The sequence below is a fragment of the Rattus rattus genome, chromosome 14 (genome assembly GCF_011064425.1).
Source record: "Rattus rattus isolate New Zealand chromosome 14, Rrattus_CSIRO_v1, whole genome shotgun sequence".
In the NCBI taxonomy this organism is placed as follows: Eukaryota; Metazoa; Chordata; class Mammalia; order Rodentia; family Muridae; genus Rattus; species Rattus rattus.
In genome coordinates, this window is record NC_046167.1 from 5,165,358 (window position 1) to 5,187,681 (window position 22,324).

The window sequence follows — 22,324 nt, forward strand, 5'->3', positions numbered from 1 at the left end:
GTAGATTGGCCGCTTATTGGCCACGATCTCTTAGCATCCCTCAGTGTTTTTGCTCTCTCTCCCTCACAGAGCAACCCACTGTCCCTGCCTGAGCCCTCAGGTGCATGGAAACCATGCATCGTTCGTGACTCCAATTCAAGGCCTCAACTACTTAATTTTTTTAAATTTTAATTTCTTTTTTTTTTTTTTTTTTTTTTTTTTTTTTTTTTTGGGGCTGGGGACCGAACCCAGGACCTTGCGCTTCCTAGGCAAGCGCTCTACCACTGAGCCAAATCCCCAACCCCTAAATTTTAATTTCTTTTTACTGTGCATTAATTCAGTTTTAGATACACACATACACACGCGCACACATTGACTAGTGACATTATTTTACATAGAATTAAAATATTTTCAAAACTGAAAAGGAGAGTAAATTTCATTATAGGGAAAGAAAACGGAGACCAAAAAAAAAAATTACACACAAGTAGGGACTAGGGAGATGGCTCGGTTAGGAAAGTGCTGGGGGGTCCTGAGTTTGATTTCCAGAACCCACACATGGTGGCACTTGCTTGTAAACCTCATGCTGTGGGAGTGAAGACAGGAAGACATCCTGGGCTCCCGGGCCTGTCAGCCGATCATGATCAGCAAACCCTAGGTGCCATTACAAGTAAAATAAAATAAAGGTAGATGGCCCAAACAGCATCCAGGGTTATCCTCTCGCCTCAGGTGCAATGCACGAATTCATACTCACACATGCAGCGCACAGGCACATGCACATGCACACGCGCACACGCTCACACACAGACACACACACCCAAACACGCAGAGATAAACATACACACAGAGACACACACACACACACAGACACACACACCCAAATACACACAGATAAACACACACACATACACACACACGCAGAGATAAACACACACACACATACACATACAGAGATAAACACACACACACACAGACACACACAGACACACAAACACACAGAGATAAACACACAGACACACACACACACAAACACACACACACAAACATGCATAGATAAACACATACACACACACAAACACGCAGAGATAAACACACACACACACACAAACACACAGATAAACACACAGACACACAAACATGCAGAGATAAACACACAGATAAACACACACACACACACACACACACCATAAATGACAGTGTCTTCCTTTGATGTCATCTTACTGTCATAGAAATAGAAATAGAAATACCCTGGTTCACAATGCCAAGTTACGTGCAGGCCACCGTTGTGAGGATGCCAGGGCAGCAGGCACCTGAAGTTACCGAGCACATTACATCCACAGACTAGAGCAGATAACAGTGAATTCACGCACGCATGCACGCTTCTGTTGAGCATGCCTTATCATGCTTTTATACGATCCAGGATCCTCTGCCTTAGGAATAGAGCCACCCACAGTTGGAAGGTCTTCCTGCCTCAATTAGCATCATCAAGATAATCTCCTGCAGAGACGTCCACTGGCCAATGCAATCTAGACAGGAGCACCTAGATCACCATAAGTTGACAATAAAGAATAGCCATCATTGGTAGAAAGGACCTACCCTGGTGGTGGTGGAGGATGCCTTTGTCCCAACCGTGCTGAAAGGGACCCTCATTTGGCACCTCCTCCTGTTTCCCAAAAAACTTAGAATGTTTTCCCTGGGCTACTCACCAGGGGCCCGATACCCACCAGTCCTGCATGCCAAGTGCCAGGGAGCAGAGGACTGACACCGGGGTGTCTCGAGCTTGCTCCAGCCCCCACTCCCCAATTCTGGACTCTCCCCTGCCAGTTTCTGTGTCTATAGAGGTGCATGCATGTCCACATAATCGGTAGAGAGATGGTTATGGCGAGATTTTTCCTCTTCCCCTTATCTAACCAACTGCCCTGTTCAAGTATGGGTTCCCTTCGTGTTTGGCCACTTTAATGATCCAGGATGGCAGTTGTGTGTTTGAGCAGTGGCCAAGTTAACAGAACACTCCGCTGTAGCAATTCAGGCATCTGGTGCTGGGGCAAAACAAGTCAGAAACTCTGTGTTCCTACTCCAGCCACTTGTCAGTAAGCACAGACTCTGCCATGGGTGAGACATGATTGTCGAATTCACAGATTTGGAAATCTAAGTAAGACTCAACTTGTCTATGTGTCCCCCAGCTTTTTTTTCTGAATTAAAATCCTCTACAAAATGTTTCTCTGCTTGAGTACTGCCTCCTGGGGATTTCAGAGGTGACTTCCCATCAGGCATTTTGGCCAGCACATCTCTCAGGCTGCTTTTGAAAACCTGTGCAGTAGACCAAGTGCGGTGGAGTTCAAGAGCTGTGTTTTCTTCCACTTTGCACCCCAGTGCTCAGCATAGGGCCTAGAACAAAAGAGTTGCAAGGAAGCGTGTGGCTTTGAAGGAATCTCCAAAGTGAGGGAGTCAGAAAGCACTCACAGGGGATGCGCTCAGAGCTCAGCCAGGCTGTCCTTTAGTAACTCACACAGGGGAGAAGACAGCACGTGGTACAGAGAAGGCTGTCAGAGGCAGGATGGTCCACATCTGGACGTGGGAGATGGGAAAGGTGCATCCAATGCTTTTGTGGCCGCAGCCATCTGATAGCCCACCTCCCTTTTGAAGATGGTGAAACCTGTCATGTTTTGATCAATGCATAGCCAGTTTATTCCTCAAGTGATGGCAGGTTTTCTGACTTCCAAGAAGGTGGGTAAGAACCAGAGATCGACGAGTGGGATGATGTGGTTGGAGAAGAGTGGGCAGGAGACAGGAACACTTGCAGGGGAGCCCCAGACCAGACAGGGGGTGTTGGCATAAGGGGAGCACACTGAGGCTGGACCAAGGGCAAAGCTACTTTTGTTTCTTCTCCGTTTTGCTCAGAACCACTTACATACAGTGTGCATAGGGAACCAGGCATCCTACGCCAGCCCATTCTTAACCATTTCTTTGTGTTTCAGGGCTCGACGGTGGCTAGAGAAGCTAGTGACAAAGAAAAGGTAAGCACCACGGTGCCCCCCACTGTCCAGGGAGTACGGCTGGTACAGTGCTTCGGTCCATTCTTATTCCCCACCGCTGTGGTTCCTCCCATTGCCTTTCTGCTGCCCCCAGCACAAGTAGCAGTCCCTGCAGCCTGAGGATGCATGCCTCTGTCCTCTTCCTCGGTGGCCAGTGATGCTATAGTTGCTGGTTATTAGTTGCGTATGTGGTTGACAGAAATGGGTCACATATAACCTGCTCTGTACAGACTATAACTTAGCTGAAGTGGAAATTCCAACTCCCAAACGTGAATCCTGGGTGTTGAGGAACTAGGGTCCCGAGCCCTCTTACCCCAGTTAGACACGTGACCCCTCGCTGTGTTCTTTGCCTCCTCCTTGTCCTTTTAATTGGCTGTTACATATTGGCTTGGGTGAGCATTCTTTTTTTTCCAAGTATACAATGGTGAGATGAGAGTGGGGTTGGTTTTGCTTTTTTAAATGAGGGATGAAGAGACCGCATCTTTGTATCTCCTGACTGATTACAAATCAAGTGATACTTGAATCTCATTTGGTTTCTTTTAACAGAATTATAGACATGAAGGGTCAGGCTGTTGGGAATATCTTAAAAGTTTTAGAATACAATGTTTCAGTATTGGTAAATAAGAAATAAGATACTGACTGATGTGGGATGGGTGAAACAGGAAGAGAGAATGGGCTCTCCGTTAGTGAAACATTCCGAGAAACAGCTGTAAACTCGGCATGTGGGTTTGTGCTCTGTGAAACACACTGGACGCTGACAGGAAACAGTTTGTCGTTAACAACTAAAGTTCATAGTTGGGATTATCTGAAGTTTTTTGAGAGGTCTAGGTTTAAGTCAGTTTGAAGATTGTAATTAGCTCGGATTGGTGGGTGGAGACAAAGAATTGGAAGAGATATAGAAATTAGGATTAAGCAGTTACCTGCTGGAAAGACTGGAACAAGTGTAACAGGTTGGAGCAGTGAGCAAACAGACACTGGATACCCACATTTAGTGGAAGACTTGGACTGTTGAATAAAAAACAAACAAACCTGTTGTCCTCGGGCACATAAGGAAAAATGAGTTTCATATGCGATTCCTTTTCAAAATTAAAATACTTCAATTTAAAAAAAAAGAAATCAGAAAACAGTTTTCTACGTGCAGATCTAAACGAGCCCAGATTGACACATGGGTGAACGGTCACCTGGACTCTCGCATATTTCCTACGTATCAGAAGGGTCTTTTCTTTACTGTCTCATTTAAAGCTAGACTGAAGAACTTTTTAAATTTCTTATTAAGTTCTTTTAGAACATCATTTTGTTTCAGTTTGAATTTTATGAATTTACACATGTACTCTGTTGTGTTCATTCAGATGTGTGTGTGTGTGTGTGAGAGAGAGAGAGAGAGAGTGTGAGTGTGAGTGTGTGTGTGTGTGTGAGAGAGGGAGAGTGTGTGTGTGTGTGTGTGTGTGTGTGTGTGTGTGTGTGTGTGTGTTCATAATTACTGTCCCAGCTTTAGGGAACTGACATAATGGATCGCTCAGCCCCATCCAGCAGGAATAATGCTGTTCAGTGGGAAATGGTATTGTAGTGTGAGGAACTCTCCAGTGTGACTGACAGGGAGCCCTCGTGTGCTTGACTATGCAGCCGAGGAACCTAAGCCATTCAGGCTGGAAGTGATCAGGCAAGAAGGTGTCCCCTGGAGGAGATGATTTGGGTGAAGAAGGAAGGCTCCAGAGGAGGAGGGGCAAGTCCTGCACAGGACACCGGGGCACTTAGTGAGTTAGCTAGAGGGACATAACAAGATCCGGGGGAATAGAGGCCAGATTTGAGACCCACTGAGAGATTTGGTGGCGGACAAAAATAAAGCAAATCCATTCATTCAGATAAAATATGGGAGGTGGTCAGGATGGGGAGCGTCTCGAGGGAGGCTGTGAAAGACCACGCTTCAGATCTGACAGGAGGGGCTTTACACGCCCTGCACCACAGCAGCAGGCAGACTTTGAAATGCAAGTGCAGCAGGACAGAGATGATCACAGTCATGAGTCTGGCCAGGGTCCTGGAGAAGAAAGGATAGTCAGCACGGACAGGCGTGCTTGGCTCACCCCAGGAAAGTGTGCTGGGTGGCAAAGCAGAGAGTCTGTCGCCAGAGAAGAGTGAGCATCCTGCCACGGCCAGCCACGGCCAGCCACAGCCAGATGAGCAAGAACGCCTGTTATTCAGTCAGGTACCTGTTGGCATCTGTGGTAAGCAGGCATTCTGCCAGGCTGTAGGGGGTGTGCCCCACGAGACGGTGCGTAGGAGCCAGATTGCAGTGGCAAAGAAGGGTGGAAGAGAACAGGAGACAGTGGCTGTCCCGCATGTTTTCACTGTGCACAAATGAGGACAGTGTGTTTTCACGTTTCGTCCACGCTCCCTTGAAGACGCTAAGACTCAGCAGCGGTGACTGTTAACTTCCCGGTTGCTGAATGAGCGTTTCTCTCAAGCACAAAACTTCAGCAAAGTATGTAATAACTCTTAGCACACGAGGAGTTTTCGGAGGCTGCACGTTATCGAGACTTTTACTATTATCGAGAGAATGTGTAATTACTTAAAGGGACACACATACACTCCTGAATCCTAGCAGCTGAGTGGCCCAGGAAAGAACGCGTGGACAAGGTAACATTTGCACTCCACGGCAGTTGTTGGGTTTCTTCACCACCACTGCCACCACCACCACCACCACCCGGCTTTGGTCACCAAGTCCCTAGAGACCACGTCAGGCTTTCTGGAAGCCAGCAACAGCCGCAGTTCCCCGCCCTCCTCCCTAAAGCCCTTTAGCCCCTTTACTGCTGTCAGTAGAAATAGTCAGAATGGAGAATTCAGTTAAGCAGAAGTCCATTGCCTCAAACTCTGCTAAGGAGCTCTTACCTCTACCGTGGGTAAATGACCAGCTTCCCCCCAGCATCCCTCCTGGCCGTGGTTTTAAAGAGTGGGCGGGACTTTGGGGTGGGGGTGGGGGTCAGAGCCCAACTGTGCAGAGCTGAGAGAGGCTGCCTGCCTTCTCTGAGCACACTGTTGGCAGGTTCTGTCACTGTCTGCCTCCTCCACCCCTCTTCAAGAGCCAGCCCCCTCTCACCAACCCTACCTCCTGAAAAGAGCGAGAGGGCCTAGCTGAGCTGTCTGACTGCACCCTGTAGCCCTAGACCTAGGCTTCTGGTCGGTAGCACAGCCGAAACCTTCCCTTCCCCTGGGATTCCTTTCTGTCTAGTGTCAATGTATTGGGTTCTAGTCCATCAGACTGAACGAGCGTTTTGTCATACCCTCTTTATGTTAAAGACAGTGCAGTGGTCATTTCCTTGAGTCAGCGGGGTTGTTTCTGAAGGGGAAACTTGAAGGTTCTTTGGAAAGTCAGCTGTATTGGATGGCGTTTCGCTGGGACAAACACGTGGAGTGTTTTCCTGACGTGGGCACAGGTGGAAGGCTAAGGCAGGGTCGGGAAGGAACGTTTCGTTAAAGCCAGACACGAGAGAAAGGATGTTCTGCTGAAGCAAACACATGAAGGACGCGTGATGAAGGATTCTTCGCTAACCACGCCCATGCGTTGTAGTCGAGCCTCATTTGTTGGGACTCCGTAGAGAGAAGTGCACCGGAAGCCTCTGGTGGTTGCTGCTGCAGTTACTGGCTGATTGGCAGAGTGATGTCAGCTGATACAGACTCACATGCGAAGCGTGACACGTGGTGAGGCAAGGCCTGTGGAGGACACGTGATGCTCGGAGAGCTATCACTAGAACCCGATAGACAGTGACTATGCTTATAGTCTTGTGGGTCTCTCATCCTCACTGATCTTCACGTCACTGAGAGGGAGAGGCTCAGTTGAGGATTCTCCTGCCGTTCCTCCTGACCTGGCCGTCTCTGCTCGGCAGTGCCACCACTGCTGATTCCGTTGGCTCTCCCGACACTCCCTGACTGGACTGCGTGTACACCTCTGAGGTATTTTCGGGTGGATCGAGCTTCCACTGCCGACTCCAGCGAACTAAACTGCTGCTTTCCTCGCCACGCAGACAGGCAAGAAACGGCAGCACACCGCCAGGAGGTTTTTGGTGCGTTGCTCTCTGTGGAGTCTGGACCGTAGAACTCAACTACGCAGTGTGAGGCAGACCAACACACGTGTAGTGTTGTTACGGAAGAATCCTTCATCTCCTGCTCGCTTTAGCAGAACGTCCTTTCTTTCACCTGAGTCTGCTTCAGCCAAACCTTCCTTCACAAGGCTGCCCTCGTCTTTCACCTGTGTCCCCTTCAGGACAACACTCCACGTGTTTCCCCTGACAAAACACAATCTAACACAACCTAATTTCCAAAGAACCCCTAAGTTCCCATCTCAGTTTCACACACGGGTTTGATCCCTGGTCTAAGGCCATACATACAGTTAGGAGGCGACAGTCAGAGGGGCACTGTGAATAACTGTCTTCTCACTGTCTGGGATCCTACGGTCTTCTGTGTCTCCTTCCTTCCTTCCTTTCTTTTTATTTATTCACTTTGCATTCTAATATCAGCCCCCCTCTTCCCCTCCCTTTTACACAGCCCCTCCACCCTCCAAGAATAGGGAGCCCCCCCCCCCAGTATCACCCCACCCTGGCACAAAGTGACTGTAGCACCAGGCACATCCTTTCCCACTGAGGCAACACAAAGTGGCCTAGTTAGGGGAATGGGATCCTCAGGCAGGCAATAGATTCAGGGGCAGCCCGTGTCTCCTTTCGTTAAAGGACCTGTGCAAATTTCATGTTAATCCCAGGAGCCATGACAATAACTGCATTAACCAGACATGGCATGAAGGTTAAATACAAACTAAAACAGTCCACTCAGGGTCTTGGCTTTTTTTTTTAATAAGTAATCAAGGAAATGATCTGGTTTCAAACAATTTTAGCAAAACAACTCATTTCTACATCGTCCCCCTAAGGAGTCTGAGCATGTTCACCCACGGTCTCAGGTGTGTGATCTGGGCCATGTGGTGCATAATCTTGGGCCCTGTGACTCCTGCTTTGCAAACACTGGGACGACGACACTCAGCCCTCAGGAGGGGTGGGGCGCTGTCTGCTGTGTTGCAGGCTTAGGGGTCTGACAACTCGTCCCCCAAAGGTCAGAGGTTCTACAGGGCTACCTCACCCATCCAAGCATGTTTCAGATTCTAACTGGGATGGCGAGGAGAAATCACGTGCAAGTGTGGGCTACAAAGGCAGTCAAGACTGATAATCACCCAGGAGAGATGGGGTGGCTCCACCCTGGGGAGTTCACTGACAATCCGGAAATTCTTACTTAGTTACAATTCCTTAGCGGAGTGTGGTGCCATAGTTGAACTCTGACATTTCCGTTTTGTTTCGTTTTGGTTTTCAGTTGTCCATTTTTCCTTCCATGATGATTTAATAGTTTTGACTCTTTAAAAGCATTTTTTTGTGTGTTCATGAATAAAACCATAAACACCTTCAGAGTAGTCTCTGGTACCCGTTATTGAAACACTTTACTTCTCACATTTTAGCCTCTGAGAGGAAAGCTAGTATCTGTGGCTGTAATTGCTGTACACCGCTGCCCCGCTCAGAAAGATGGCTGTCAGGCAGAACCTCCGTCCCAGAGACTTTCCACTGGCGTGGTTAACTAGCCGTCCCAGTTCTGACCTCTCTCCAGTCTTCCTTCTCTGGAATCGCATTATTTAATTTCCTGGACTTTTAACTTGTTGCTGACAAGTTTTGAAAACTGTCATTTTCTGCGTTCAGTGATACAGTCGCAGATGAGTCCCATCCCTTGGATTTCGTCTTGACACATCATTAGTGTAGTTTCATTAGCATAATAATCGAGGTGGAACTGGAGGAGACGAGGCCCTAGATTCTAACAGTAATGGAATTAACTTTGTAGGCGACAAGTATCAGAACATGTATGCACAGATGTCTAGATTTCCTTTTACGGGAGTCCTTCCACAAAACACTGTCAAATTCTGACAGCTGCCAGGGCTTGCTTTATTCCTTAATTCTTTGCTTTTTAGTGGAAGGGCATCTTCCACTCGCGACTCCAGCAGTTTCGCCCCCTCTAAATGAGACAGAGAAATGCGAATCTCCCTGGTGGTCAATCTTTTCACAGCTGCTGTCCAATTCCAGCGTGACATCAAATTACTAATTACAGCTGAGCAGACTGCCCCTCACAGATACAGTCTTAGCACGCTGCAGCCATCCAGCTCCTCAGCGGGGGTCGGGGGGAGTAGAAGAAAATGTGAGTGGACTCACTCGATCTCCAGGGGTTTGACCTGACTCTTTAAAAAGCCAACGTTCTTGAGAGAGAGAGTCCCAGGGATTTACACACATCTGCATTTTGTACTTCTCTCGGCACAGTTCTCCAAATGCAGGTCTGATTTTCCCAGGTAAAGTGAAGCCGGTGTGAAGGAAGTAAAAGGGTCAGCAGACTGCTTGTAACCATCGCCTCTTCTCCGGACCCACTGGAAGGAAAGCAGCAGTCCTGCAATTGGCATTCACAGAGCTATATAGGCAATAATCATTGTTGACTTTGAGAACCCACTACACGAAGCCTCCTTGTTGACTCTTATGCATCGTAAATTGCACTGGCAATTAAGAGGCTGCCACTGACTCTGACATTTTATACTATTACTGGCTGAAGGTTCGATAGAATTGATCATTTATACCCCCCTTCCTAAAACTCCTTTCCCAACCCCCTTTCCAGGATCTCTTCTGAGATCCTTAAGGGAGTTCCCCATTAGACTTAATCCCTGCTCTCGTCTAGTCCTTGCAGTTATAGGCAAGATAGGGTGGGTGCCCGGCCCCTGAGCAAGGTACAGAAAGCACATAGTGTGCCTTTGGGGAACCTTTTCTCCTGTCTGCCTTCCCACTCATGGTGAGCTGTCACCTCGGGGGACATTGTGGGGGACTTCCAACTCTCTAGACAGCTAATGCTTTAAACTTACTCCCCAGATAGAAGGGGAATGGTTTCTTTCTTCTGTGGCCTGAGGAACATCCAAAGGTCAGGACATTGTTTCCCTTCAGAGCAGAGGCAGTCCGTTATTTTTCAGGTTTTCCCCCCTGCAGTCCTGGCAGTCAAACTTAAGATTTACATATGCAAAGCAAGCACTTTATCATTGAGTTCCTTCCTCTTCCCCAGACCTTTAAAAGCTACCACTAGGAACTTCAGCCCTGAGTCCAGCTTTGAGACCAGATGGGGGATCCCAGTGATGGAATTGGGAGGTTTAACAACAAGTCAGATTATAAAAAGAAGGAAGGAGCTGAGGAGAGAGGATTTGATTGGATCATTGGTTGACGTTTCAGGATTTTGTAAAACTCTATGGTTTTAAATCAAACCTTTCTGGACCCTGTCAAAAATTCTGATTATCAGTAGACCATGCTTAGAGTCTTGCACTTAACATCCACCAAAACCACACTTGTTCTATGCAAAGCTTAAAAGGCATATTATAGACAGACACGTGTTCTGAGACGTTCTAGCCGTCCATGTCTCGGGGAGCCCTCGGGAGACTGAGCAAGCCCTGAGGTATCCCGGGAGGTAGAGCTGTTTGGCTTGCGTTATGTGTGATGCTGCAGATGGAATCCAGGACCTGCTAGGGAAGTGCTCTACGGACGCATCGGATCCCTTGCTAACAAGCAGTGGTTTCCAGCTTCTAATCCACGCCATAATTTTTCCAGACTGGTAAGCTTGGCATACGGAAAACAGAGGATTCTTGTGAACATCTTCTAGATCTGGCCTTGGGATCTCGCTGCCTGTTTGACCTTTGTGCTGTGTACAGGCAGAGGTGCCTTGGGCGCCCTCGCTTCCACTGAACGGAACCCAGCCGAGGATCAGAAGCACGCGAGCATGTGCAGTTGGACCAGCTAGAGTTAGGGTAGAGAGAAGATGTTTAACACGCAGTGTGGGGCTTAAATTTAAGCCAGCCTGCTGCTTGTATCAATTCTTAGAATGGTAAGCAAAGATCCTTGCTATGTCTGTGTTAAACAGAATCAAGAGAAACTTCCCTGGAGTCTTCAGTCCTTAAGATTTCTTATGTTATCACTGACGACACTAGATACGCATGTAATAGAACCTTTAGACCAAATTGGAACAAACCTTAAACAAATGCTATTCATTTTGATTTTTTATTATTTTAATTTATACATAAAGAGAGAGATACCTCTCTCTGTGTGTGGTTCAGAGAGAGAGAGAGAGAGATACATACATTATCTGTGTGTATGTGTGGTTCTGTGCACACGAGTGTGCCTGTAGAGGTGAGAGAGAGATACATCATCTGTGTGTGCACGTGTGGTTCTGTGCACATGAGTGTGCTTGTAGAGGTTAGAGCTGTTGAGTCCCCATAGAACTAGAGTTGCCAACAGTAATGAGGCCCACTAAGTGGGTGCCAGGATTTGAACTCGGGTCCTCTCAAAAACAGTGCATGCTCTTTACCTCTTTACCACTGAGCCAACTCTCCAGCTTCTCTAACAAACTCATTTTGAAGGTTCCTATTTTCTAGACCTTGGAGACTATGTAACTACCACATCATTACTTATGGAGGAAGACCAAGCCATTACCGTTTATATAGCTACTTAATAGTCATTAAGGTGGGAAGGTATTTTAAGTAATACTTCTTTACAAGTTAGCTTAAGATACTTAAGATGGCTAGAGTTTAACAGTTCTAAATAGCAATGACAGTGAACTTACCCGGTTTCTAATTTCAGCACAATTTCACGGGTGCGTTGAGATATGTTTTCTCTCCGTGTTTTACGTATAACCAGATTCCAAAATAAAATCTATGAAACAGTCACATCCAGATGCACACTCTCCTCGTTTTTGCCGTGTTAAGTTAGGAGTTAGTAAGGATCTGCTAGACCATTTCCCAAGCTGGATACTTGGGTCGGCATTCCTGTCCACTGTGTCTGCGGCGGGGGAGGTCATTACACTGCGGTCCTGTGGGAAAGCACCTGTTATCATTGCCTCCTCTCTGTGAACTTCACCCACGTCGGCTAATTTGCCTTTTCATGTATCAAATTTGTGGCTTAGCTGTTTGGGGAAGCGGAACTGATTTTATTATAAAGCCCTAGCATCTCCTGTTACCCCAAATTGATACCATACATGTGATGTTATTCCATCAGACTGCTTTTATCCCACCCCCAGCACAAGGACTACCTACGTTCTGTCCCCTGCAAGGACAGTTCCGGGACATTTTCGACTTTGCGGACTGGTTTTCTGTGACAAGCACAGAATTCTATTCTTTTTTGCAAGTTTATTCTCATTTAGGTGAGCCCTTGATAGCGAGTAAATCGGGAACCTAAGCCGTCCTTGCGTGAGACAATAGTGACCACAAGCCTTCTAAGTTGCGTGTTCAGCTTGGAGTGTCAAAGGAACAGCCATCAAAGACACCCCAAGTAGCAGTCATTGACATGGAGGCTTACAGTGGGGAAAAAAATTAAGTAGGTTACTAAATGAGCACATCGAGTAAAAATGCATCTCACTCTAAAATACAAGTCGTTTAATCTCAGTGTATGGTAACACACGTAATCCTCCGCATTGAAACCTTCTGGTACCAAATCCTGTTTGCATTAAACACTCAAGTGTGACCAGGGCATTTTATCTTCCTAGCAATGTTTGGATGTAGAACAAAAGTGCGGCTCCATGGTGTGGGCTCTGTAATTTAATGTTCAGAAACATATTTTCTCCCCTTGCTATTGCTTATAGCCACTTACGATACAATTAGCTGCTTTGTATAAAATACAGAATAAAAATTAAACCCAGTGCTGTTTTCCTTTGGATTCTGTGTGTTTAGAGTTATATTTGTGGCTACAGGCACAAATTTAATTTTTGTAGTAATTTTTCTTGACCTGTCATCTGAAAGCTAACTGGATTTTTTTAAATTGAAAACAAAATCCTGTATAATTTCTGATCTTATAGGACTTAGAATTTATTGTTTACTAAACTGTACAAATGACGGTAGTTATGTGCACCTGTGTGTGTGTATGTGTGTGTGTGTGTGTGTGTGTGTTAGAGTTAACTCTTACTTGAAAAAAAACTGCTTCTGTTAAATCACTTTGGTAAAAAAAGACTTTTTGTTATATTTTTGGTTTTATATTCAGAGAGTCTATAAAAAGTCATAGTAATTCGATATTTTTAAGTATAAAAGAAGTAGAATGGAACAAACTTTTGAGACCTCGCCTTTTCCTTTCCAGGAGCCTACCCAGCTCCTGGGGGAAGCATGTAGAATGTCCTCCACCTTTATCTCGGGTGTGCCCAGGTGTGTCTGTCTCACGGCCACCTTTATCTGCTGGGCCATCCACACAGGCTGTGGCCACTTCTACAAATGAGGATGGTGTTCTGAACATTTAAAGTCTCAAGACTCCAGCTAAATCTCCCCGGGAAGGATCCCTTAACTCCCCGTTGAGCCATAGGGAATAAGGATTAGTTAGAAACTTGACCCTGAGTTGGACGTGGTCCAGGTCCCTTCCCTCCTTCATTTGTCTCTCACTGTGTGCGGTCCTGACCTTGATCAATACTGTTGAATCGTCTGTTCTCACAGTCTGTCCTCTCTGTAGGAGAATGCCTGCCTGCTGAGAGAGTTTAGTACCGTGCTTTAACCGAAGCCCAAAGCTCTTGCGGTTTCATAGCTCATAGCGACTTTAGTGTTCCCAGCAAACCCACTGCCCCCTAAGAATCAACTGACAGCTCTCTGGTACCTGGGTTATATTTTCTGGCTAAGCGTGGACTTTTGCCTTAGGTCAGCAAAATAATAGTCACTAAACCACCCACTCACCATGAAAACCCAAACCAGAGAAAAGTAACAAGGGAAAACATTCAGCAAATCCCTGTCCTTGGCCATATGTATAAAAACATTACATTTTACTCCATAGATCCCACATATATTACAGAAGCTTAAATAATCACTCCAAGCAGTTAACTTAGCCAGTTTTTAGTGTACGGCCATAATCCAGTCTTACTTGAGTTTTCAGGTTTTCACACGGGGTGTATTAGTGAGGGATTTCTACTGGGGTGAGCTCTGCTGGAGATCCCAGGTTTTCTAGACACGGGAGGCAGAGTTGAGGTTGACTAAGCAGCTTATAGATGTGGAGTCGCTGAGGCTGGTGGTGAGAGACCGCGTCACTCACCATGGCTGTATCTGTCCAGTGTGTGCCCTATGCCACCCTGTGCCCTGGACAGTAGCTCTTGCACTCACCAACAGGTCCAGTCTCGTAAAGGGTTGCATCGTAAACCCATGCGTAACACGTGACTAATAAAAACTGAAAACCGAGGAAGCCTATGGCATGGTTTATATTACTGCTAGCCTGAGGTGAAAGAGCCTATGCCTTTAAAACCTTAGGAAGGAAAAAGGAGGAAGCTGGGAGAAAACAAACTCCCGGGTTCTCAAGGGCAAGCCTGCGTGTTGCCTTCCCGCCAGTCCACACATTACAGAGCTATGATTATTTTCCCATTACTCAGCTGAAGAATCGGTTTGGGGCTGAACCAAGCAGCTGGGCCAAGTCACAGCCAGTTGGGTAGCTCCTAATATGACATCTCTTAGAAAAGAAGATGGCGCTGCTTAGGATTTCAGGGCAACAGCTTTGCCTAAAGAAGCCATTCCCGAAAACCTGGCAAGCATGTCACCGTAACTACACGTGGCAAACGCTGCTCTCACCCGTCAACCTGCGTGACCTGTGGGACTCTCACAATGACCCTCTACTCACTACTCCTACTCAGAGATGAGAAACCGAGTCACAGAAAGAGTCACTCGCCCAAAGACGCACGGCTAATAATTAGAGGAGCCGGGGTAAACCGCAGCAGCCAACCCGGGTCCTGTCGTAGCGAGAACCACGTGTTTTACTCTCTATCTCCTGGATGCAGGTGGAGGTGCAGAGTCAGACGAGGGTCAGGCCTCACGCAGCAGGAAAGTGAGAGGGAACTGATCACACCCCTTTGTCCACATGCAGAATGCAGAGACAGGAGAGCTAGGTGGTGGGGGAGGGGTTCCCTCTGCTTATGCCTTCAGGTGTGCTTATGCCTTTGTACCTATCACAGTAATGCAGATGCCTCATCTTGAATCCAGCCCTTCCCTTACCTGCACTGACTAGATCTGGATTTGGGCACATCCTAAGTACTATTGGAGGGGAAGCATCTGAGAGAGGGGCGTTGCCCACCACATTAGACTCCCCGCTCACAGCTGCCCTCCTAAGGGCCTGCCTTCGCCTCTTGATCCTTTCAATAAGCCCTTAAGTCGGTTAACTAATCTGGTTGCCCTCTTCTGAACTTGATCCAACCCAAATACATCCCCAGTGCCTGTGAAATTCACAAGCTTAGTAAGACAGCGCAGGGCATCCAGAGTTTTATAAGGTGCAGGATTAGACTTTGCCCTGTCACATGAGGGAATTCTGCTGGGGTGAGCTTGAAATGGCTTGAAATGGCATTCATCTTCATTAACGTGACTTGTGTTCCAAACACACACCCCCCAGTGTGTACTTTACTGCTTCATGTGTGGTGTGTCATCTCAGTCCTCAGTCGCTTGAATACAGAGAGAGAGAGAGAAAGAGAGAGAGAGAGAGAGAGAGAGAGAGAGAGAGAGAGAGAGAGAGAGAGAGAGAGAGATATCTCCCTGGTAATTTCTTACATAGAGAAATAAGTTATAGAATCAAAGTGGAGATGTGATCCCAGACCCTGCAACCCCAAAGCAAAACTACACAAAAGCACCCACTGTCTCCCAGGACGCTCATTCCTGGCTTCCAGGGGAGGTCTGCCTGCTCCTTGGGGGCCCTCATCTTTGATGTCAGATTTACATCAGTATCTCCCCTTGCTGTTCTCAGAAGGGAGCTTGCTAAAACTTCAGGGCTTGTACTTCATTCACCTCAAAACTCCATTTAGGAAGCCAGGACGATGCCTCTGTGGTTAAAACATCATGCAAGCCTAAGAAGCTGAGTTCAAATCCCTGGCACCCATGTAAAAGCCAGGCACGGGGTGTGCTTCTGTGATCCCTGGGGTTGCAAGGGTCTCCAGAGCCTTTGTGCATGCACGTGCGCGCACGCACAGACACACACACACACACACACACACACACACACACAGTGTGTGTCCAATACAAGTGATTTTACTATTAATATCAACGCGCTCCTTCTGAGGGAAGATGTTCATGGTTTCCGTTCTCCACTTCATTATTATAATGTGCGTCTTACTTTCTGAAACTGTTTTGAGAGGCCCGCACTGTGCTCTTGGGTGTGTTCTGCTTACAAGTGCCTCCCTTTCTCATAACCCTTCTGCTTGAGCCTGTATTAAAATATCTTTATAAAGGTTATTTATAAAGATACTTGTCTATGTAATGCGCTCCTTCCGTAAGAGTGGACCCTGACTCTGCGTAAGCAGATGTGGAAACACAGCTCACTCTGAGGTATCACAGGGACGTCTTCCCAGACAAGATGGCCAACTCCTTCACAGTAGGGAGGTCACGACTCAGAGAAGCATCTCTGTGTGTGACAGCCGTTCAGGAACTGCCTATTGAACCCTTGGGTTTCTGAGACCTGCCAACCCTTCTTTATAAAGGGAATTATGTCGGTGACAATTTCAGTCACAAAAGGGCCAAAATGTCCTCTTCTCAACGTGAAGCAAAATAGCGAAGCTAATAATTTGGAAATGCGTGATACACATAAGCATATGAATGTATATTATCTATGTACATGTGCATACACATATACTCTTTATAAAATGAGAGATGTGTACCACTCAGGCATTTGAAGGGAAACTCAGTAGATAAATCCCTGTGAATTTTCTTTAGCTGCAAACGGTGTGAGGAGGGTATATTGGTTCCATGGTTTTGTTTTTTTCCTTAGCAGAAAAAAGAACCATTAGGGGCTCAGCATAAGGCCAAGAAGGGCAGCGCATTACATTAGATTCCTTGCAGCTGAGAGAAATAAGCTATGGTTGGCAGAAAGGAATTGGGGTGGAGGGAGTGGTTTGGCCTTTGAACTTTCCCAGAGTGCAGATTGCAGGAAGTACAAACCACGCAAATCTTGAAACCAGATGTTAGCACAGGCTAACACCGTTTCTTCTGCTGTAGCCCTCACTTTTTGAGTTTCTCCAGCCCTCTTACGTTGGCATACCGCAGGGCGGTCACCCGGCTGCTTCTCCTCACGATTCATATGAAGGGTGAAATTTCCCATCCGAGCCCACTGTGCGTTACAGTATTAATTGTTTGGAGTTACCCAACAGCAACATGGCTTTGAGGAACAACTGCCAAACGTCTGGTTGGATGCTCTCCCCTGCTTGGCACACCGCTGACGATGGGACTTTGTAAGACAGGATAACATGCTATATGTGACCAAAGTTCAGTTTAGGCCGCCCAAGGAGGTCAGAGGGTAGGCAGTGTGGGAGTATACAATGGAGGGTTCCTCATGAAGTCCTCCAGGAACACAAGTTCAATACTTGGAAATTTTCTTGTAAGACAGTGAACCAAAGAACTACACCTGTTTCGTTCCTCTGAAAGCCTCGAGGTGTCAGAGAGAGGGAGCACGCCTTACCCCGATTCCTCATGGGGATGCTTCCAGTGGTCAGGGCTCACTGGTTCACCCTGGTGCTATTAAGCCACCTTACAGTTCATTGCCCCTGCCTACGTGGGCAAAACCAACAACAGTGTCCAGGTTGGAGAGAGAGAGAGAGAGAGCAGAGGGCTGTTTTGGCTTTATCAAACTCCTTCTCCTCGTTTGTTCTAGGCCAAAGAGCTTCCAACTTTAAAGGATAATGACTTCATCAATGAGGGCCAAAAGATTTATATCGATGACAGCAACAAAAAGATATTCCTGGAAAAACTGAAAAAGGATGTCGAGGTAAGAAAAACCAACCAGGAGGATCCGCCATGTCCTACCGTGAGCTCCCTGGGTCACCGTCCACTCCTTTAGCTTGTAGGGACTTTTAAGCCATATTTTCAAATCCGTAATGAAGATTAGAATGTATATATCCTCCATTTCCCATGGCCCACATATAAACAGATACATGTTACAGGATCTGGTTTTAAGATGCAGTATGCCCAGTGAGGATGACAAGAACCAGCGAGCCCTGCTGTCTTGCACAGCATGTCCCCGTTCTTGGATGCCCCGCCTTGGGAGGGAAGAGGCCCCGCCCACAGCAGCCAGCATGGAGAGGTGCTGGGTTCTCCTCAGCACCAGAGCATGTGAAACAAACACGGGTGACAGAACAGGGCACCCTTCCCTCTGACTCACACCCCTGTGTAGGTGTGCACAGCCTCACCTTAGTTCACGGTAACCACAGCTGTGCTGACACCAGGAGGCGGAGAGCCAGCCTTGCGACATCAAGCCGTCTGGGTACATGGTCCTCGGTGAGGGTGGCAAACAGGACCCAGTGTTCTGGTGAACGTACAGCCTATCGTATCGTTTTGTTTAGCGTCCCTGTTGGACTTTCTGACTTCAGTCTTCTAGAAGTAAACAAGGGGTGAAGTTATCTTCTTGTAATTTGTCAAGTTACAAGACGGTACAGTGAGAATTTTAATTTAGGCAATCACTCACCGGGTTTCTCTTGGCTGTTACTTTTAAGTGCCTGCTTCTCCTTTGAAATACTGTTCCCTTGTACTGTTATCTGCCTCTTAGAGAAAGGCTTTGTGCAAAGATTTCCTTTCTCATGTCATTAAACCAAAACAATTAGGAATGGCTGGAGCCAAAAGATGATGCCATGGTTTGATTCCTCCTGAAGGCAGGAGCGGTGACTGCATCTGTGTCGTAACCTAAGGGCTCTCTTCATTACACGGCACAGGCTGACCAGGTTTATTCCTAATTATCTTTAGGTCTTTTTAATTTTTTTATTCCATGTACGTCTGTGTGAGGGCGTCAGATCCTCTGGAACTGGAGTTACACACAGGTGTGATGGGAGCTGGGAATTGAGCCCAGGTCCCCTAGAAGAGCAGTCAGTGCTCTTAACTGCTGAGCCATCTCTCCAGCCCTATCTTTAGGTTTTTAATTTTTTTTCTATCATTTTAGCCTCCATGGTATGTAGGTATGTATGTATGTATGTATGTATGTATGTATGTATGTATGTATGTGCAGATCAACTATTTATGAAAGGTATGAGTGAATAGTTTGGTTTTGTTTCTTTGTTTAGGTAAGGTGTTTGCTTTTCCCATGTGACATTTTTCTCTCATCTTTTATTAATAAGCAGTTCATTTTGTTTGGCTGCCGATACTTATTATAAAAACGCATGCTAGTTAAATATTTCCTCTTTACTTGAGAATCAACTTGATCTACCTGGTAATTCAGAACTGTAGCGTATAGGAAACACTCTCTTGGATTTTCACTTACTAATCAATAAATTTTTGATCTTGAGAGTAATATTGTTTTAGCAATTATGGTAAATTGCCCTTTAGGATGACCCATGGCCTGCCCCCCTCCCCAAAAAAAAAATCATGTTTTTTTTTAATTTATTTTTTCCTTTCCGTTGACTGCCCATCACTGAGATAGCATGCAGGAAAAAACGTAACCCGGCAACTCGGAACTGGAGTTGGGTTCTGTGAGGACGCTCAGCGCTCACGTTACCTCTGGTAACTGATTGACGCATTCAATAGCTAATCCCGTGTGTGGTTCTCTCACACGCATAGCTGCTGTGTGGAAACTGAGGCAGAGCATAAAGTGTTCGTTCATTTAGAGCGCTTCTCAGTGTCTTCACCTTTGAAACCCGTGCAGAAGTGTCATTAAATTTTTAAGCAGGTGTTCACTGTGAGGCAGCTCGACATCTGATGATGAGGCCAGCATTTATCTAGCTTTCCTCTTCACGAGTCCCGTGCTTTCTGATTCCGATCACCTGCCCGACTGCTCCCATACCTTCATGCATGTGTGCCTGCGTGCTCATGTGTGCTTGTGTGCCTGGGTATGTGTGCGTTCTTTTCTTTCCATATACTCTGAGGTTAAGACAGATGGCGGTGCACTCTTTTAACGGTAGCACCCAGAACACAGAGGCAGGGGGATCGCTATTCAAAGCCAATCTGGTCTACATGGTGAGTTCTAGGTGAGTTCTAGCCAAGTCTACACAGTAAAACCTTGTCTCAAAACAGGAGGAAAAAAATGAAGAAGAAAAGAAGATCTGAGTTTATCATAACTCAGTAAATAGTCTGTGTTTTTCTGTGAAACAAGAAATAGTTGTCATTTGAAAATCTGTTCTAATTGGTTTTTTCTCCCTGCAGTAGAAGTTTTTGTCTGTATGCCAGACTCCTGAAGTTCACGTAGCTTTCATATATACATCCAGTACATTTATATAAACCCTTTTCTGCATAAGAGAAAAAAGGCTCTTAGAATGAAACTCCCTTTCCTTTTCTTCAACTCTGATTAACAGTAAGGAAAGCCACAGGGCACTGAGGGCTCATACCTCACGCCGTTCTAATCTGTGCGGTCCCTAGAGTGAACCCCTCAGCTTTATGTGTTATGGACCCACAACCGCGGCTGTGAATAAAGGCTTCGGGATGCAGGAGGCAGGGTGGCCAGCATCTGTGGAGCGGGTCATCCTTCCCATGAAGTTACTGTCTTTTTTCAGCCTTAAAACAACTTCTGTTCCGGAACTGTTAATATCCCTCTTTGCCTGAGTGGAAAGTTGAGTCCGGGGATGCTGACGGACAGCAACTGAATCAGACCATGAGTTAACGACTCAGAGTCCACACTCCCAAGTACACTGACATCAAATGTGAACTGAAAATCTGAGCGCACAGCCAGGAATTTTTGTTCCACAGAGACTCTCCAGAGGATGATTACAGTTTTTATTTTAATATGTTTTTTATAATTTTTTTTGAGACTCTTACAAGGAATACAGTTTCTAATAGCGTGGTCAATTGTTGATTGGAGTGTTAATTCACATCTCATAGAGTTGGGAGGTGGGGTTTGAGGAGGTAAGGAGGCTCATTTCACCCTGCTAACGAGTTTATAACCTGCTCTTTCACCGAGTGGCCACCACCCATAGAAGAGGTGGTTCCAGTACTCATAAAGATCACAGGAAGGTCCTGGCTCCAGGAATTAACACAGGCTAAGGGTGTGGCTTTATGATGGACATTCTCTGACATGTACAAGGCTATGGGTACCTGGCACCAAAAGAAAGAAAATTAAACTACAGGAATTAGGAGAAGTTCTGAGTCTACACATTTGGAAATATTGCATATTTTTAAGATAAATGCATGAGTTAAGTCAGTTATGGTTGTACGCGCCTCTAATCCCTACACTCAAGAGGTAGAGACAGGTATGAGCTCTGATTTTGAGACCAGCCTGGTCTGCATTACGGAGCTCTAGCCCAACCAAGGCTATGTAGTGAGAACCCACCACGAGTAGAAAAGTAAATAAACAAGTTTAAAGAGGGGGGGCGGGGTTGGGGATTTAGCTCAGTGGTAGAGCGCTTGCCTAGCAAGCGCAAGGCCCTGGGTTCGGTCCCAGCTCCGAAAAAAAAAGAAAAAAAAAAAAAAAAAAAAAAAAAGTGCGGGGGCGGGCAGATGGGTCTCTCCTTTCCCCACAGAGTTCTGGTCTTCCTTGAAATGTTTGGAATGAGCACAGCTTATTCCACCCCGACACCAAAATGCTTTGCAATAAAGTTAGTGGGAGATGAGTCAGGAGCCTCTCCCACGTCCTCTAGACTTACACCCATCCTACCGTGCCACGGGCATGCCTGTTGTATGTAGAAGTGCCCTTCTTCTAGGCTACCAGATGTTCTCCGTCATAGCGCCAGGGTGGTGGCAAGTTCTCAAGGAGTTGCGGCCATTCACCTTTTGCAGACCGGGATTCTGCAGGGCCAGCCAGCCAGCCAGTCAGCCGGTCAATGGGCTGCTCGGCCTGCTCTCTGTTAAACCATCCACGCTCCAGTGGGTCAATAGAGCATTGCATGCCCTGTGTCTGTGTAGATCCAATTAATTAAAATGAACGGGAGAAGAAAGCAGGAACTTGACAGATGGGAGGGGACAAACCCACAGCTGGCCTTGACTTGTAGCCATGACTGGAAGGGGAAAGGGGGCAGTGCCCCTGGGCCTCATGGGAAACAGAGCACCTTAGCATCATCGTCAGCCAGAAGTTGACCGGGTACAGAGGGAATGTGTTACCGCCGCACTGACACCACTCACTCGCCGGTTGACAGGGATAGAAGAGCTTTTGCTTATCGGTGACCAACAGCGTGATAATTATGTGCTAGGGGTATGCCGGGTTTCCAGTGCTTTCCAGGAGGCTTTCTTGAGCTTCGCTGGAAGCTACCTGGTGACTCCCTGGTTTTTCCCATTACCCAGTTGTTTTCTTTGTTGGAGAAAACCACACACACAAACTCCCAAGGCTCTTCTGACAGCACCTTACACCCTTAAGAGTACCTCAGCAGTTACATAA

General features: G+C 46.6%; 1 protein-coding gene across 2 annotated transcripts in view; it reads left to right on the forward strand.

The window, feature by feature from the left end:
• Positions 1 to 22,324, forward strand: part of Pip4k2a (phosphatidylinositol-5-phosphate 4-kinase type 2 alpha) — a 164,624-nt gene that overhangs the window by 136,675 nt on the left and 5,625 nt on the right. For both annotated transcript variants that reach the window (XM_032884212.1, XM_032884211.1), the window contains 2 exons: positions 2,955 to 2,993; positions 17,690 to 17,803. In XM_032884212.1, coding sequence (XP_032740103.1) covers positions 2,955 to 2,993; positions 17,690 to 17,803 — 153 coding nt within the window. The remainder of the gene's footprint in view (positions 1 to 2,954; positions 2,994 to 17,689; positions 17,804 to 22,324) is intronic.